General features: G+C 41.2%; 2 protein-coding genes across 2 annotated transcripts in view; one reads left to right on the forward strand and one right to left on the reverse strand.

Annotated features, from left to right (window-relative positions):
* LOC135502720 (U3-aranetoxin-Ce1a-like) overlaps nucleotides 1–7,386 on the reverse strand; it is a 65,928-nt gene extending 58,542 nt beyond the window's left edge. Inside the window, exon 1 of the mRNA XM_064795693.1 lies at nucleotides 7,327–7,386. Coding sequence (XP_064651763.1) covers nucleotides 7,327–7,374 — 48 coding nt within the window. The 5' untranslated portion in view covers nucleotides 7,375–7,386. The remainder of the gene's footprint in view (nucleotides 1–7,326) is intronic.
* A 1,428-nt stretch (nucleotides 7,387–8,814) lies between these two features.
* Nucleotides 8,815–10,521, forward strand: LOC135503456 (uncharacterized). The gene is made up of 2 exons (XM_064797030.1): nucleotides 8,815–9,067; nucleotides 9,308–10,521. Exons 1-2 carry the CDS (start codon nucleotides 8,815–8,817, stop codon nucleotides 10,519–10,521), a joined length of 1,467 nt encoding a protein of 488 aa, XP_064653100.1.
* Nucleotides 10,522–16,015: the final 5,494 nt, after the last annotated feature.

The following is a 16,015-nucleotide window of genomic DNA, read 5'->3' on the forward strand; positions in this document are numbered from 1 at the left end:
AAGGGGGAGGGCTGAAATTCACCTGAAAAAATTCGTCGGTTTACCCGATCCATGATGACGTTTACAACTAGGAGTTGTATCGTTTTCTGTCGGAAGACGTACGATGGCGGGAACTTTCAACGCCTGCGGAAATGAAAGCATACCAGAAGAAGATTTCTGGCACTGTACCGAACCATGAGAAAAACCAATCCGCTAAATGGGAACGACGAGGAAAGAATTGTGGAAGTCGGTGGACATAGGATATTTCCGAGGATATCAGAAATTGAGCCTATAGTCAGGTATTTCTTTGGCAAATATAAAGGACTCGCTGCCAAGAAACTATCCGAGGATATCAGAAATTGAGCCTATAGTCAGGTATTTCTTTGGCAAATATAAAGGACTCGCTGCCAAGAAACTATCCGCCGTTATATCCAGGCAATACTGTGCGATGGGAGAAAAGCTTGTGCGTCGATATCTTGCAAAAATGAAAGAGAGTCAGAGCCGAAAACCTCTCTTCTCCAACAAAGCTTCGGCCTGTTCTGGCAAAATCAGTGATGGCCCGGATCCAAATGGACCTTGTGAACTTCTTAAACATGCCCGTAGAAATAGACGACATGAAGTACTGTTACGTTCTCTCAGTGCTCGACATCTTCTTAAGATATCTTTGGCTGAGGCCACTTTGCGACAAAGGGTCGCCTAGGGTGGCTGAAAAGATGGAACACGGCTGACCCAAAATAATCCATTGCGATAACGGCGGAGAACTCAAGAAGATGGTTAGCAGACTAGCAGAGAGGTTATACGTAAAAATCATCAAGGGTCGGCCGTCATCCTATTTAGCGTCCAGTGGCGACCAGTGGCGTCCAACGCGAAATAATAGGGTGTATATGGTTAAAAATGTTTTCAAGCTCCTAAAACACTTTCACGATCTTAGTATGCGTCCAGCAAAAATACTGAACGCCATGTTTGTTTTAGCTGCCGTTCCTTGGGTTTATAGAAAACGCGGAATCGGGATCTGGCATCAGGTTGGCATACTAAGATCGTTTTCTGGTGATGATTATTCAAAAACTAGGTTTGCAAACTCCACCAAACTTCTAAATCTTGTTTATTGAAAGTGTTTTAGGAGCTTGAAAACATTTTTAACCATATACACCCTATTATTTCGCGTTGGACGCGACTGGTCGCCACTGGACGCTAAATAGGATGACCCGTCTCGAGCGCCACCCAACGTCTGTTTTGATATACGACCGCGTTCTTCGACGTCCTCTTTCACAAAAACATGCAAGACAAGTTTGCGCGAGCGACGACCGCTTACAAAAACATGTACATATTTTTTGCGGTTTTCACGGCCCATACAACTCCTTGAGACACAAAAGGATGTCGTGTCTTTTTCACAAGCTAGCTTGCCAAATTAAAGTGCAATTAGACCTTAATTACTTATTTCTGTCCAAAGTTAGGCCTCTTTTTGTCTAAAAGGTTTAGAAATGCAAAACCTGCCTCATTTGGTAATATTAGTGGTGATGGGTGTCCCCACGACTCGATCATCTGACTAGTCACGGGTAGCTGGACCTAAGATCTTTGGATCTCAATGCCAATTGTCAACTGAGATATCCTTCATCTACGATTGTTTTATCCTTACTAATATCTGTCACAATAACCTATATCTAAAGATGATGAGCAAATGTCAATAGACATGAATAAGCAGGGACAAGTCCTGATGCAGGGTGGTCAAACAATCTTTGGAGGACACCATGTACTTTTTCTACACTGAAAAAATCAACATGAAAATCACACAGCCGACGCAGAGGCATGTCAAATGCCTGTGCCGTCATTTTACAACCCGCATTCATTAAGCACCAAAATACCAATGGCTACAATCAAATTGTTGCTCTTTTTGTGCCCAATATCTTCAGGATGTTCAGGAAGTCAGCTGAATGGACCATGGGAGATATTTGCGTCCTTGCGGATAAGAAGACGAACGATCATCTTGCCTTACTTAGGCGTTTTTAAATCATTCAGACTGATTGCAAACTCTCGAAAAGTTGGCATATTAGAGTTGGAACAAACCGTTCACCGGGTAGAGACATTTTGCGGCTGAGTACTTATCTATCTCCATTGGAGTTGGCATATCAAAGTTGGAATCATGTCCATCAGAGTTGGCACTATTATAGAGTTGGAGCGTAACACACGTCTTGTTATACCTAAGAGTCTACATGAGAGGGCACTTGAAATTGCACATGAAGGGCATCAAGGGGTGAGTCGTACAAAGGCTTTACTCAGAGAAAAAGTCTGGTTCCCTGGATTAGATAAAATGGTAGAAAATCTTGTTGCTGGCTGTCTGCCATGCCAAGCAAATTTTGATCCCAGGAGACGTGAACCACAGAAAATGTCTGTTCTTCCAACCCGTCCTTAGCAAATTGTGAGTGTAGATTTTAATGGTCCTTTACCATCAGGTCATTATTTACTTGTAACTCGAGACGATTACAGTAGATTCCCAGAGGTAGATGTGCTCAGGACACAATCTGCTGCTGCCACCATCCCTGCTTTAGATAGGTTATTTGCATCTAGGGGCAATCCTGAGAAGCTTCGTAGTGACAATGGCACACCATTTCAAAGTACTGAGTTCAAAACTTTTGCAAATGAACTAGGTTTCAAGCATAGACGCGTAGCACCATACTGGCCTGAAGCCAATGGGGGCGTGGAGAGTTTAATGAGAAACTTAGGAAAATTGGTGAAATGTGCCCAGTTGAATGACAAACCTTGGAAGAGAGAATTAAACAAGTTTCTGATGAATTATAGGGCAACTCCACATTGTGTGACTGGCATAGCTCCTGCTACTTTGGTAAATGCAGATTATGTCCTTGACATTGGAAAGCGTTAAGATCTTTTGGTGAATCATTTCTTCGGACAATTCTATTTTGTCGAGTGAATTTGAAAGTCTTTGTCTTTGAATGTTCCAGTTCTTGTAATTTGTTGGAACTTGTATTGTGTTGAAATATTTGTTTTTTTTTGTTTGATGGTACATTATACTGTTGAGTATCCACTTGGTGAGATTCACATGTTCTGATGTCACAACATGGTTTTTATGTAATTTGCTGAACTGAATTACTACAGGTCTTGGTTTTAATGAAACTTGATTACTTTAGAACAGTTGAATATTTTGAAGAGAACAACTTGGTATTGAGCTTTTTAGTGGTCGGATGTACCTTTCTGAAAAAGGGGGGTGATGTAGTAAAGTTCATTTATTTATTGTAATGTCGTCTGCTATTCGCCAATCCAAATGTTCTGTGTGATTTCTCTTTTCGGAATAAAGGACTTCCGGTTTTGTAAATATCATGCGTTGTTCCACATCATTTCACTCATTACAGAGACTGGTACTTGCGGCAATTCACTCGTCATGAACTCGATTTGGGGGCGTAAGCTTCAGGTGACCGGTCATGTGTTTTTCTGTAGGATGGGTAACCTCGACCCAAGTGAATAAACTGCAATATCAGAGCGCTCAGTATGACAGTGCATCCACTGTATGCACTGAAAATGTATGGCTCGCCTCGGGTAATTCAGCGAGGCTTCCTCGGGTCGATGTTACCTGGACTATGATCAGTGGTGGTGTTTGGACTCTTTCGTCCGCATACGTAAGGTAAAATGGAGTAATAATAATAATAATAATAACAATTTATTATATTAAAAGTGCTTTTGAATGAAAATCATTTGCAAAGCACTGTACAATTTAAAAAACCACACATAGTAAAAGAGAAAAATTGTACATAGAGATTAAAACATTCATAGAGATTAAAACATTTAGGTGCTGGTGTCGAAGTGTTCAATAAAAAGGTGAGTTTTGAGATGTTTTTTGAAGGCGCTGGTGTAAATGTAGCCCCAGTCTAATTGTATCCTCTGACTATGTTTTTGATTTATATTCCGGTAACAATGGAGTTATTCAGCCAACCCTAGCATGGATATGAAAAAGGTGACTCTTGAGTATCACAACATAAAATAGTTTTGGATTATGCATGTTATGTAAGAGCTTTGGCTATTAGAAGTAAACAAATCAGACAAATGCACAAAAAAAGTTGGGAGCGAACGTTTTTGCAGGCATGAATCATACTTACAGAGCATTGATATATTTGAAACTTGATTCAGGTGATCAGTATTGAGTGTAGAGAATGTTGTATGCGGTATTTGATGTCATTATTAAAAGTACATTTTTCAGAGACACTTGTCTGACCAAGGTACCCTCGGAGTATTTATAGCCCATTGGTTCGGGGTATTTGTACCCCCTATAAGTAGCTCTATATATCCTGTCATGAATCATGAAGATGCTAGTTTTCTTTATTCTTATACCTTATATCATTTGATTAAATCTATCTGATTTAGATACAATAGATATATTGGTAACCCTTTATCATGTTTATGTACCAACAATGATACATTTGAGGTTTCATACTAGTTTAAAAAAATATTTTCAAAGTGACTGATGTCTATAGTTAAAGCCACACCATTGACTAGATAGCAGCATTTCTCATGGTACATGTACATTGCATTACCATAAGTGATGCCAGCTATAATTGGGGTTTAAAAATGACCCATCCATGAAACTAAAGTTTTTAGCGACGCACGACAAGACCGCCAGTCAATTCAGAATATCACAAGCTATTGTCTGACACAAGGTGTAATGTACAACAAAGGTGATAAATAGAACTTTGTGTTTTTACACTAGTTTAAAATCAGTCTGATTTGCGACGATATTGTTAAAATTGTTGGTAAGTGAGTGCATCGAACATCACTTAATGTGTTCAAAAAATACCATTTAATACCAGAAAAATCACGTCGTCAACCTAGATTGTAATGATACTAAATGTTTTATTACCAATAAAGACCATAAACCTGTGAAAAAGTGTTCTTATGCATAAAAAACAAGAAAATTGAAATTTCAGTCAGGGGCTACAATTACCCCAAAGCCACGGGGTCATTGTAGCCCCTGACCACGAGTCTTGTATTGTCCCTCAGAAGCATTGTTTTAGATAAAATGCTCTGAATTACAGGCAATATTATTGGAAGAGGTGCCACTACAAGATCCAGGCTGGTTTCTGTGATTCTGTTGGGAAATCTCTTATGTAACCTGAGTTATAGGTGAAAAAGGGGCTACAATTTCCCCCATTTTACCTTATATGCTGATCCCTGGTTGCTCTCAATCGATGTGCTACCTTCGGTGTCTGCACAGAATGCCTCGCTTTCGATTCGTGCACAGGGAATAATGGGTATATTCTGTGTAGGATTTAAATGCACATCCCGAATATTCCCGAGAGAGCTCGGGCACGGCCTTACTCGGGAGTAAATAGCTTAAAGGCAGTTATTAAAGAATTCTCTGTGAATTGGGCCCCTGCCCAGAATTGAGCAAGAGATTTACCTGTCGAGAACTTTATACACTTGTAGTTCGATTGTTATTTAATAACTACACTATTCTCGACTGCCTACTGGAATAATAGCGAAAATGTTATTCCATTGCTGTCTAGTAATCACCATCATTGCGCCCGACCATACATGTAGGTGATTTTGAAATTTCTCTCTTCCGTATTCGACTTTTTGACGTCCTCCACACCAATGGGGAAAAAATAGAAACAGATTCTTGAAATTTCATCCGTAAATAGATAATATCCGTGCCAAACATGGTGCTACCAATTTCTCTGCCCTTGATAATTTTTCCGTATGAACTTCCCGTTTTAACCCTTTTGGTGGGTCCATTTTATCAGAGTCTTTCAAATAAAGAGTCAGGTCACGGCAAGTTTCCTTTGATTCCACAGCTCTCTCGGGCAATTAACTGGAAGCCATGATGAAGCCTTTTTTGGTGGTTCGATTGCGAACCACCATCAGTGCCGGTATGTTCGTTTTTACTGCTTTGTACTCTCGTGTATGCATCCGCATGAACAAATTAGTTCTCGTGTTTGTAACGTCCAAAAAGACAATGCTATTCTGCCTAGATTCCTCAGATTAATCTCACCTTGATTGGCCACTATCATCAGCTGAATAAACACATCTATTTGCCCATTTTGTTCCCTACATCGCCTAGGTATAGCGTATTAATACAGTCAATCATCGTAATCAAGTTAGGGAAAATGCATTATTTCAACCGCTGCTGATCATACAATGGAGTCACCTGCAGTAGGAAGGCAAACTATAAGACTGCCAGCAAACAGGTAAGGATACTAGTCTGAGCGTTTTAGCAAATCTTTATTGAGTGTGATAATATAATCGCAGCACATGGCACATGGTGTATATACAGGAGGACAAGGACCATACTTCCAATATTCGATGATGGGCCTTAACATTAATTAAATTGATGAGAACGATCTACCAAAACAACCTCATCGTTGGAAAAATGAATCGTTTCCTAATCAACTAGAAACTGTGCTTCAAAATCACAAAACTATTAAATAGATAACAGTTACAATAAATTAGAAAAAAATTGATAGACATGATACTGGATTTCTAAACATGTGAACATCTAACCACAAAAAACGAGACGTTTTGTATTTTATCATGTTTTTTTCTCGTTTTTTACCCGCGAAAGCGAAATTAAACCTGCTATAAAACTAGTTGTCGGTCAAAATTGATAAGAAATGAATATCGCATTAAATGAAATATATTCATGTGATACCCTTAAATGGTCTATTAGGCACCGACAACATACTAAACTGCCAACCACAAAAATATGTGATGATGTGGAGTAGAAAAGCGCTTTTCGAAAATTATTCTCAAAACTGTTGAAAAGCGAAAGGCGAAACATATCGCTTTTCCAATAAATGTTATCTTTGACATCATATCTAAATACTTTTATAGACATCAGTGACTTTGAAGCAGGCGTTTGCTTTAAAACGGAATGTTTGTAACGGCCATGCTCAGCTGATCGAATAATTGTTCAAAGTCCAGTTGTGCGGAATTGGCTTGGGTGTACCACGTGACCCGAGAGAACGCTGTCCCAACACGCGTCTCCAAAACGGGCGGCGGCTTTGATATTGAAGCCATACGTTCCCTAGTTGCCCGACTCTTTATTTGAAAGACTCTGTATATATGTAATAGAAAGGGCGGCTGATCTATGGAACAGCCTCCTTACTATTGTTTGGGGTTGAGAGATTAGGCTCTCGCTTCGGTCGGGAAAAATGGACGATCGTGAAGGAAGATGAAAGAAAATCCGAATCATGATCAAGGGCTCTAGAAACGTAGTATACAAAATAATATTGTGATGCGTCAGGAATCGTACGAATTATCGCTCATTATAGACCAAACTCATTCGTTACCTGATTAGACTTTGTGATGGTACCGTGACAACATTTTAAAAATGGAAGCACTCACCTGAGTCGAATAAGCGCAGCAGATCAATGCAATGATAGCAACCTTCATGATGATGTTCGTCCTCGGGCCAATTTCAATTGCAAATGATTTCGTTTTTAAACGGTGTGTTGATTCTGGTGGAGCTGAGAGAAATCACCTCATGGTCCTAATCTGCACCACGTGTAGTGTTCCTGTGGGAAACTTTAAATATGTTTCAAATGTTATCAATAGATTGGGAGATAAACAAGGTGTTCCGATCCGTTCCAAATACGGGCGACTCGTTCAGAAGCCGCGACGATTCGTCCATGATCAATACACCGCGCGGCGGTATGTCCGAAACTAAGTACGCATGCGCACTCGCTATGAGTATTATGACGTCATCTACGGACATTATATGTGACGTCATCCGTGACGCGAAGTTTGTGTTTATTGTTGGCCGCGGATTGCGCGTTTCTTTATTGTTTAGACGTTACGACGTTTTGACGTCGCAACAAGAAACTTCACTTGAACAACATGGCGAATCTTTAACGCAAGAACATCCTGCGCCGCCTAACCGCATTATACCGCATTTTCCCGCTTAATTATAAAGCTAGCACGCGAGGCCTTTACGTGAGTAATGTGTAATGTGTAATGTGTAATGTGTATATAATGTCAATTAAATGATTTGTGAATTGTATTCTTTTTTTTTCTATATCCGCCACGTATAGTTGTTTTTTTGTCCTCCGCCGGCTACGGGCTGCGACATGGTCTCTCCGACCGGATACATATTGGTATCGGTATAGTTTGGTAAATTGATTGAAAAGTGGCTAATTGCGAGCCTCTTGGACCAGTGGCAGATATAGATGAATTTGAATAGATAAAAGATTCATGTTCAAAGAAACTTGGTCACCTTACGTTGTCATTGTCGTCAGGATTGTTGTCACAAATAGGGTGTGTCAGTGAAGACCAAAAATTGCAGCATTAGTGTGTTAAAACAAGTACATATTAAAGAGTTGTACGAACTATAGTCATACCATGCGTACAGTGTGAATGGTACCTGTATGTCCATGCGTAAAGTTAGCTGAAATTGAATTGTGATTGGATACTAATCAATTGTAGTAGGCCTAAACGTTCATGTTGATTCAGTAATATTACCACTGCATTTTATAGAGTAAGATATAGGGTCATAATAGTAGTCAATTGGACTTTTATTTATGAAGACGCTATATTTTGAGAGCATGCAGTGAACGTCAAGTTTTCATAATTGTCGATACATGTGCGGTATTGTGTTATAATTCTCGAAATAGTGAACTACCGTCATTCCTTCAAAAGAGACTTGTGTGCCTATATTTGAATATATATGGGATTGACTGAGTGACATTTAGTGAATTGCCGTTGAATAACATTGAGTCAAGTTATTTGCAGGAAGTGACATTTATTAAGTGAAAGGAGAATCATCTGATGATAAATCTTCATTTGATTTGAGAACTGACAGTTTTAGTATACTAGAATCTGAGTAAAACACATAGCATGGGTGAAACCTACGATGGTGAAAGTCAGAGTGGATCAGCGCCACCTGCTTCTTTGATGAGGAGATACGAGAGGATATTTCGTCTTGATTTTGAGCAAATCAAAGAGGATGTCCTGAAGCTCACATTGGGAACAGGAAACGTCGTAGTTGTAGAATCTAGACTGCAGGAATTACGACAACTCAAGAAAGAATACTTCAAGGTCAGAAGTGACATTTTAGATATATTGTCAGAAGAAGAGGTAGAGGATGAGTGTCAGAACATAAGCATGTTTCACCGGGAATTTAGGCGTGTTGATGATAAAGCGACGAGCTATATAAAAGAAGTTGAAGCAGAAGTTTCACGGTCAAGTTCCTGATCCGATCAGAGTGTACACCACTTAACAAGCAGAAGCAGGAATGCAGGGGCAATAAAGCTGCCAAAATTGGATTTGCCTACGTTTAATGGAGATATACTGCAGTTTACAGCGTTTTGAGACTTGTTCACTTGTGCAGTGCATGCAAATGAGGGATTATCTGGTGTACAGAAGTTTGCTTATTTGAGATCATCCTTGAAAGGAGCTGCTCTAAAATCTATAGAGGGATTTGAAGTGACAGAAGTCAACTATCAACATGCAGTAAAGGTACTCTGTCAAAGACTTGGTCGCAAACGTCAGATCGTCTCATCACTGGTGAAGTCCATTGTCACAGCAACCTGTAAGGATTCTGAGAAAGCTACGTCATTGCGCGAACTCCACGACTTGCTACAGAATAGGGTGCGTGCCTTGGAAGCCATGGGATTTGACTCAACAGATGAAAATGTTCGAATGCTGGTAATTCCGCTGCTTGAAATGAAGATGAGTCCAGAGCTTACAGAGAAATGGGAGTTACACACAGCAGATATTGATGATGTTGATATCACAGTCAATTCAATCTTCCAGTTCCTACATAACCAGGTTTTGTCTAAGGAAGCAAGGGAGAGGACTTCAGGAGCATCAGCTGGGAACAAGCCAGTTGATAAACAGCATGGACTGGGGAAACAGTCGAGGTATAACCAGGGTTATCATACGGGTAACAAGAGCAAAGAATTCACAGCATCAGCACTTCTTGGCGGCACAAGGAGCATCAGTTGCGGGTTTTGCACTAGAAGCGGACATGAGGCTTGGGACTGTAAAGAAGCCAAGAAGAAGTCAGTCAACGAACGTTGGGATTTAGCAAAGCGGAACAAGCTTTGTTACAACTGCCTGAGAGTAATGAATTTCAACCATTCAGTTAAATCCTGCAATTCGCCGACTTGCCCCATTGACGGATGTGGAAGAAAACATCATCGTCTACTTCATAATAAATCTCAGGAATGCGACAAGAAGAACGTGACCATCAGTGGATTTGTTGCGGCAGGTCCATCCAAAACTACTGAGGTGTTGTTACAGACTGCACAGACAACTGTGATTACCAGGGATGGATCAAGAGTTCCAGTCCGAGTGTTGCTAGACCCTGGTAGCCAAAGATCATATGTTAGAAAACGGATTGTCGACTTTTTGGGGATTACTGGTCCAAATGAACTCTTGAGCATTGCAACCCTAGGAGGACAGACTAGTAAAACGAAAAGTATGCCGAGAATCAAGCTGTCAATTGCAGATATTCAAGTTGAAGTCCTGGCCATCGAAGAGATTTGTGCAAAACTGGGCCCGGTTTCTCAAAGAATCTTAAGTATTTGTCTTAAGTCATAATATTTTGACTAAGCCAAGACAAAAACTTAAGTACGAATCTCAAAGCATCTCAAGACGAACTTAGCTAAGTTTTCCCAAAATGACTTAAGTCAGGTGAAACGTGCTGAGCCGGCCGTTTCAGCCAGCCTCCGATAGTTCCACTAAGACTTCGGGAGTTTCCGTGAGATTACGAATATTCCCGAGTACGTTTCCAAGGAACTCTTCAGCTGGTCGGCAATGAAGGAGGTCGGATTGTGAATGCCACATCGCGACCACGTGGGAAATGGGCATGGCGGGAGAGGCACATTGATCTTCGTTTCTGATGCTCGGCGGTGCGGATGATAATGACCCATAATGATGAAATTTTCCAAGGAATTACTAGTATTTTGTAACTATGGTGCTCTCATTATTGAAACTTACCACTGAATGTACATGTATATAGCCGATAAGACAATAAATGCGCCACACCCACACCCCCTCTTACAATCAAGCGCTATTAGTATTTACTCCTTTGCTGTCCAAATCCCCTGGGCCCAAGCGGCCCAAGTATATCAATTACGTTCCGAAAGGAGCCCATCACATTATAAGGACGAAGATGAAGATTAAGGATGTACGGAAATACGGGCGGCGACTACCGACGGTTAGAACGCACTTGGTACCATATCATTACTGTTGTGTATGTAGGCTAGGCCAAGCAACATTACGCCCGAGAAAAATGGAGGTAAACATGGAAGTGCATGAAGTCAAGCGGGTTAGAGCAACAAATTGGTCATCCCAGGAGGAGGCAATGCTAATGGAGGCTGTTCGCCTACGTGAGAGGCACTGCATTGGACGTTTCAGTGGGATAGGGGACATTGGGACGGGCTGCGTGTCAAAGGCTTCCAAGAGGGCCGCCTGGGAGGCCGTTGCCGAGGATGTGAGGTGTGTTCTTCAAGTTCAATCGTTCCCTGTTGTCTGCTTTAGTGATCTCGTCGACACACGGCTGGTTGACCAATAAATCAATAAGTTATTCATGCCTGGCATAGTACAAATAATATGTAAAGAGCAATCTCTAGTGAACTCACACAACTGTCCTTCTGACATATATAGCCAGTACATTGGGGGATGAGTTCCCCAAACCCCCTCCCCCGTTCTCTGAAAGTGACAGGTTTTAGTCAGAACATTGGGGGGAAGCCCCCCCCATTGGACTCTAAAAATAGAATTCCTTGGAGACGCTGAACAATAAGGCCCCATAAAGAAATAGTCCCCGCCCCGGTAGCTGTCTCATATCTGCGGACAGAAGCAGCTCTTTGTGGTGAAATAATAATTGAATTTTCCACCTGCTAGCCTAGATATTTGTGTATGTTTCTTCACCAGTTAGTTAATAACGAATTTTTGTAGCTTATAATTATAACTCACACAACGTAGTGAGTGTAATGGTTACGTGTGTGTATAAAGTGAACAAAATTCATATATCCATCATGTCCATCGAATCTGAAAAAAATTGTGCAGACCCATGACAGTTCCGGTTCCGGTACAGTTTGTTGCATTCCATACGGGCCGCGCTTGCCGATCCTGCTTTCACGACGCACCGCAACCACAGTTACCATGATTCCCGTTGTTGGCGCAATTATTTCATGACGTCATGAGCCATTGACCAATCACGCAAGTAGATTTATTCACACCGGCGCCACTGTCTTGAAGTGTATCTAAAACTCGTCTGCTAGAACATACAGGACAACAACGTCGGCGGAGACAGTTGTGACATTTCATTGCAGACGAAGTAAACGTCCTCTTCTTCTCGATTTACGTACTTTATTCAAAAAGTCAGTTTTAACACTACTGCACAAATATAGAGTGGTCTTAAAGTTCCATTAGGATAGAGATTTGACGGACTGATTTGGAAATTCATTCCAACCATGCAACTGTTTCAGAAATGAGAAAAAGCTCCAGTGTGCATGATGTGTCTTGCCTCTGCATTTTTGTACTCAGACATGTCAGAGGGCTTTCAACTTTCATATCATTGAAGAAATAATTCATTCCAATCTACAAGTATATCAATCACATCATTTATTTAAAAATCGTCTGCTAGGACATACAGGACAACGTCGGTGGAGACAGTTGTGACATTTCAATTTTCATTGCATAGAGATTTGACGGACTGATTTGGAAATTCATTCCAGCCATGCAACTGTTTCAGAAATGAGAAAAAGCTCCTGGGTGTCATGACATGCATTCAATTATTAACTCACCACAAAGAGCTGCTTCTGTCAGCAGATATGAGACAGCTACCGGGGCGGGGACTATTTCTTTATGAGGCCTTATTGTTCCGCGTCTCCAAGGAATTCTATTTTTAGAGTCCAATGGGGGGGGGGGGGTTGGGGGGGGGCCTTCCCCCCAATGTACTGACTAAAACCTGTCACTTTCAGAGAATGGGGGAGGGGGTTTGGGGGACTCATCCCCCAATGTACTGGCTATATATGTCAGAAGGACGGGGGTTTGGGGGGGGGGGGGGGCTCCCCCATGTCAAACAGTTGTGTGAGTTCACTAGAGATTGCTCTTTACATATTATTCTTAATTGTTTTAACGCGTTTTTTGGATTCGTTTGGCGCCAAAATCAAGAATGGCAAATTTACGATCTTGACACTAGAGGCGCTGATGTCGTTCCGGAACGGTAGATGCTAAATCGGATAGCCAGGCGGTAGGGGAACTCCTGCACCCTGACCACGTGACCTACATCAGGAATTCCTCTATTACTTCGCAGCTCCACGGTGAAGAAAATAAATACTGAATAAAGGCCTAGTCACTTTTTCACTTCGTCTGCAATGAAATGTCACAACTGTCTCCGCCAACGTTGTTGTCCTGTATGTTCTAGCAGACGATTTTTAGATACACTTCAAGACAGTGGCGCCGGTGTGAATAAATCTACTTGCGTGATTGGTCAATGGCTCATGACGTCATGAAATAATTGCGTCAACAACGGGAATCATGGTAACTGTGGTTGCGGTGCGTCGTGAAAGCAGGATCGGCAAGCGCGGCCCGTATGGAATGCAACAAACTGTACCGGAACCGGAACTGTCATGGGTCTGCACAAATTTTTTCAGATTCGATGGACATGATGGATATATGAATTTTGTTTACACTTTATACACACACGTAACCATTACACTCACTACGTTGTGTGAGTTATTACAACTTGACTGGGGGTGATGTTCACCGGGCAAACTTTGTGCTAAAAATTTTGTGCCCGTGGTGCACGGACTCAATGTTGTTGTGTCGTCTGCTTCACCATGCATGCATGCGATGCGATGCATGGTAGACACTCACAATCCGACTGAAAAACTTCCCTAAATGCACTCGCCTTACCCCGAAATTTGTGTGTCCCCAAAGTTCAAATTTCGCCACGCCTTAAACAGACACGATACTGCCTATTTTTGCTGTGAAATCGAACAGAATCGCACATCATTTCCGAAAGAAAACAAAACATTAATTTTGAGATCGTTTGGAGGTGTGGTTGGGAGGTGTGACGATTTCAGCCAATAGAAGGAAATCAGGTCACCATTAGCATGTATTATGTAGATAAGCGTAGCTGCTGTGTGACTCAGCGTTTGGGGAATCCCCCTATACTAATTGGTCACAGCCGTAGAAAAGATTTCAGATATGAAATAAGAACAATAATGAAATGGCCAGGGCCATTGTGCTCACCTCATGTGGAGGAAAGATGGATAAAGAGCATGGTATTGTGTCATGTAGTGTTAGGTTTGATGTAGGTCCAAGCAATTACAATTTCCCCAAAATGGCCAATTTACAGTACATTCGACCTCTGTGACCTTGAAAAGTAGGTCAAATCAAAGAAGACCCGGGTGACACATTGAATGGTTGTTAGAATTAGATGTACCTATGATATAAAATTGGTGCCAATCGGGCAAGTCATTACTAGGAATAATGGCACTTTGAAGAATTTAGGATTTGGCCCCCTCCCTGGAGGCCGAACGGCAAATCAGATCGCACCAAACTTCAGTACCTGAGATCACCTGACCAAGGGGTACATGGGTACTTAATTTGTGATCAATAATCATTGCAGTTAAGAAACGTGCCATAGTTACGGCCTGACGGCGAATTTACGCCATTTGACCTCTGTGACCTTGACAAGAAGGTCAAATTAAAAACCTGTGTGACATATACTGTATGGTGGTTAGATGTACCCATGATATCAAATTGGTGGCAATCGGGCAAGAAGTTAAGGAATAATCACATTTTTAAGGTTTTTGGATTTTGCCCCCTGGTGGTCAAGTGGTGAATCATAATGGACCAAACTTCGGTCCCTGAGATCACCTGACTAAGGGGTAAATGTGTACCAAATTTGGTATCAATAGTCATTGCAGTTTAGAAACGTGCCATCGTTACATCCTAACGGCCAATTTACACCATTTGACCTCTGTGACCTTGAAAAGGAGGTCAAATCAAAAACCCGGATGATATATGATGCACCTTTGCTAGAAGTACCTACCATATTTTTTTCAAAATTTCCCGACTACTATTAAGGGAGATATTGCATATTTTCACTTTTAACGTTTGGCCCCCTGGTGGCCAAACCATGAAACGAATCGGACCGAAACTTGGTCTCCAAGGTGTCATTACATAAGGGTACATGTGTACCAAGTTTCAACTCAATAGCTCTAACAGTTACGAAACGTGCCCTGCTAACGGACGACGGACGACGACGACGACGACGACGACGGACGACGGACGCCACGGTATGGGATAAGCTCACCTCTGCTAAGAGGTGAGCTAAAAACATGAGTTTTGATAACAATCAATCAATATAATGATAAAATAATATTTCTCTCACTGTAAAGTGTAAATATTAATACAGTTAAAGATTTATGACAAGTGCATCAATGCTTTAGACTAGAGTTGACAAGATCAATGACAATGCCATCATCATATCAGTTTATCAACATTTTAGAAATGGGGACTATTTAGGCAGGAGCAAAGTGCCAAAACGTTTAAATTGGTCATCTTGATCTTAAGTACAGTACCTCTCTATTATTCAGGGCACCCTTAGGACTGGCAAGTGCTGTCCTTACTTGAGAGGTGCCTGATTAAAAAGGTCAAATGTAATGGAAACAACCACTTTGTGAACAAAACTAGTGTCCTTGATGGAGAGGTTATCCTCAATAGAGAGGTGTCCACTAAGGGAGGTGTCCACTGTAGTTCAAACTGGGTCATGTTTAATATATATGAATATATTCGGCGTACAAGCATGATCGAAGATTTCGATGTACTTCGAGATGTGAGAGACTCGACTAATTTAAACTTCATCTTGCCCACCTTGCTGTCTACAGAGTCCCTTTAAAATGAAAATATGAACACAAGAAGAACAGTCCAGTGGCTGATACAAGATAATATCAAAGTGATATAGGAACTGAAGGTTTGCTAAGTAGGCCTACTACGGTTATAATCATCAAATAAGGCATCATGGCCCAGGTATTGCAATTTAGTACTGCAATATTGATATTTTTAAAATGTCAAT

Source organism: Lineus longissimus, chromosome 19 (genome assembly GCF_910592395.1).
Source record: "Lineus longissimus chromosome 19, tnLinLong1.2, whole genome shotgun sequence".
Taxonomy (NCBI): Eukaryota; Metazoa; Nemertea; class Pilidiophora; order Heteronemertea; family Lineidae; genus Lineus; species Lineus longissimus.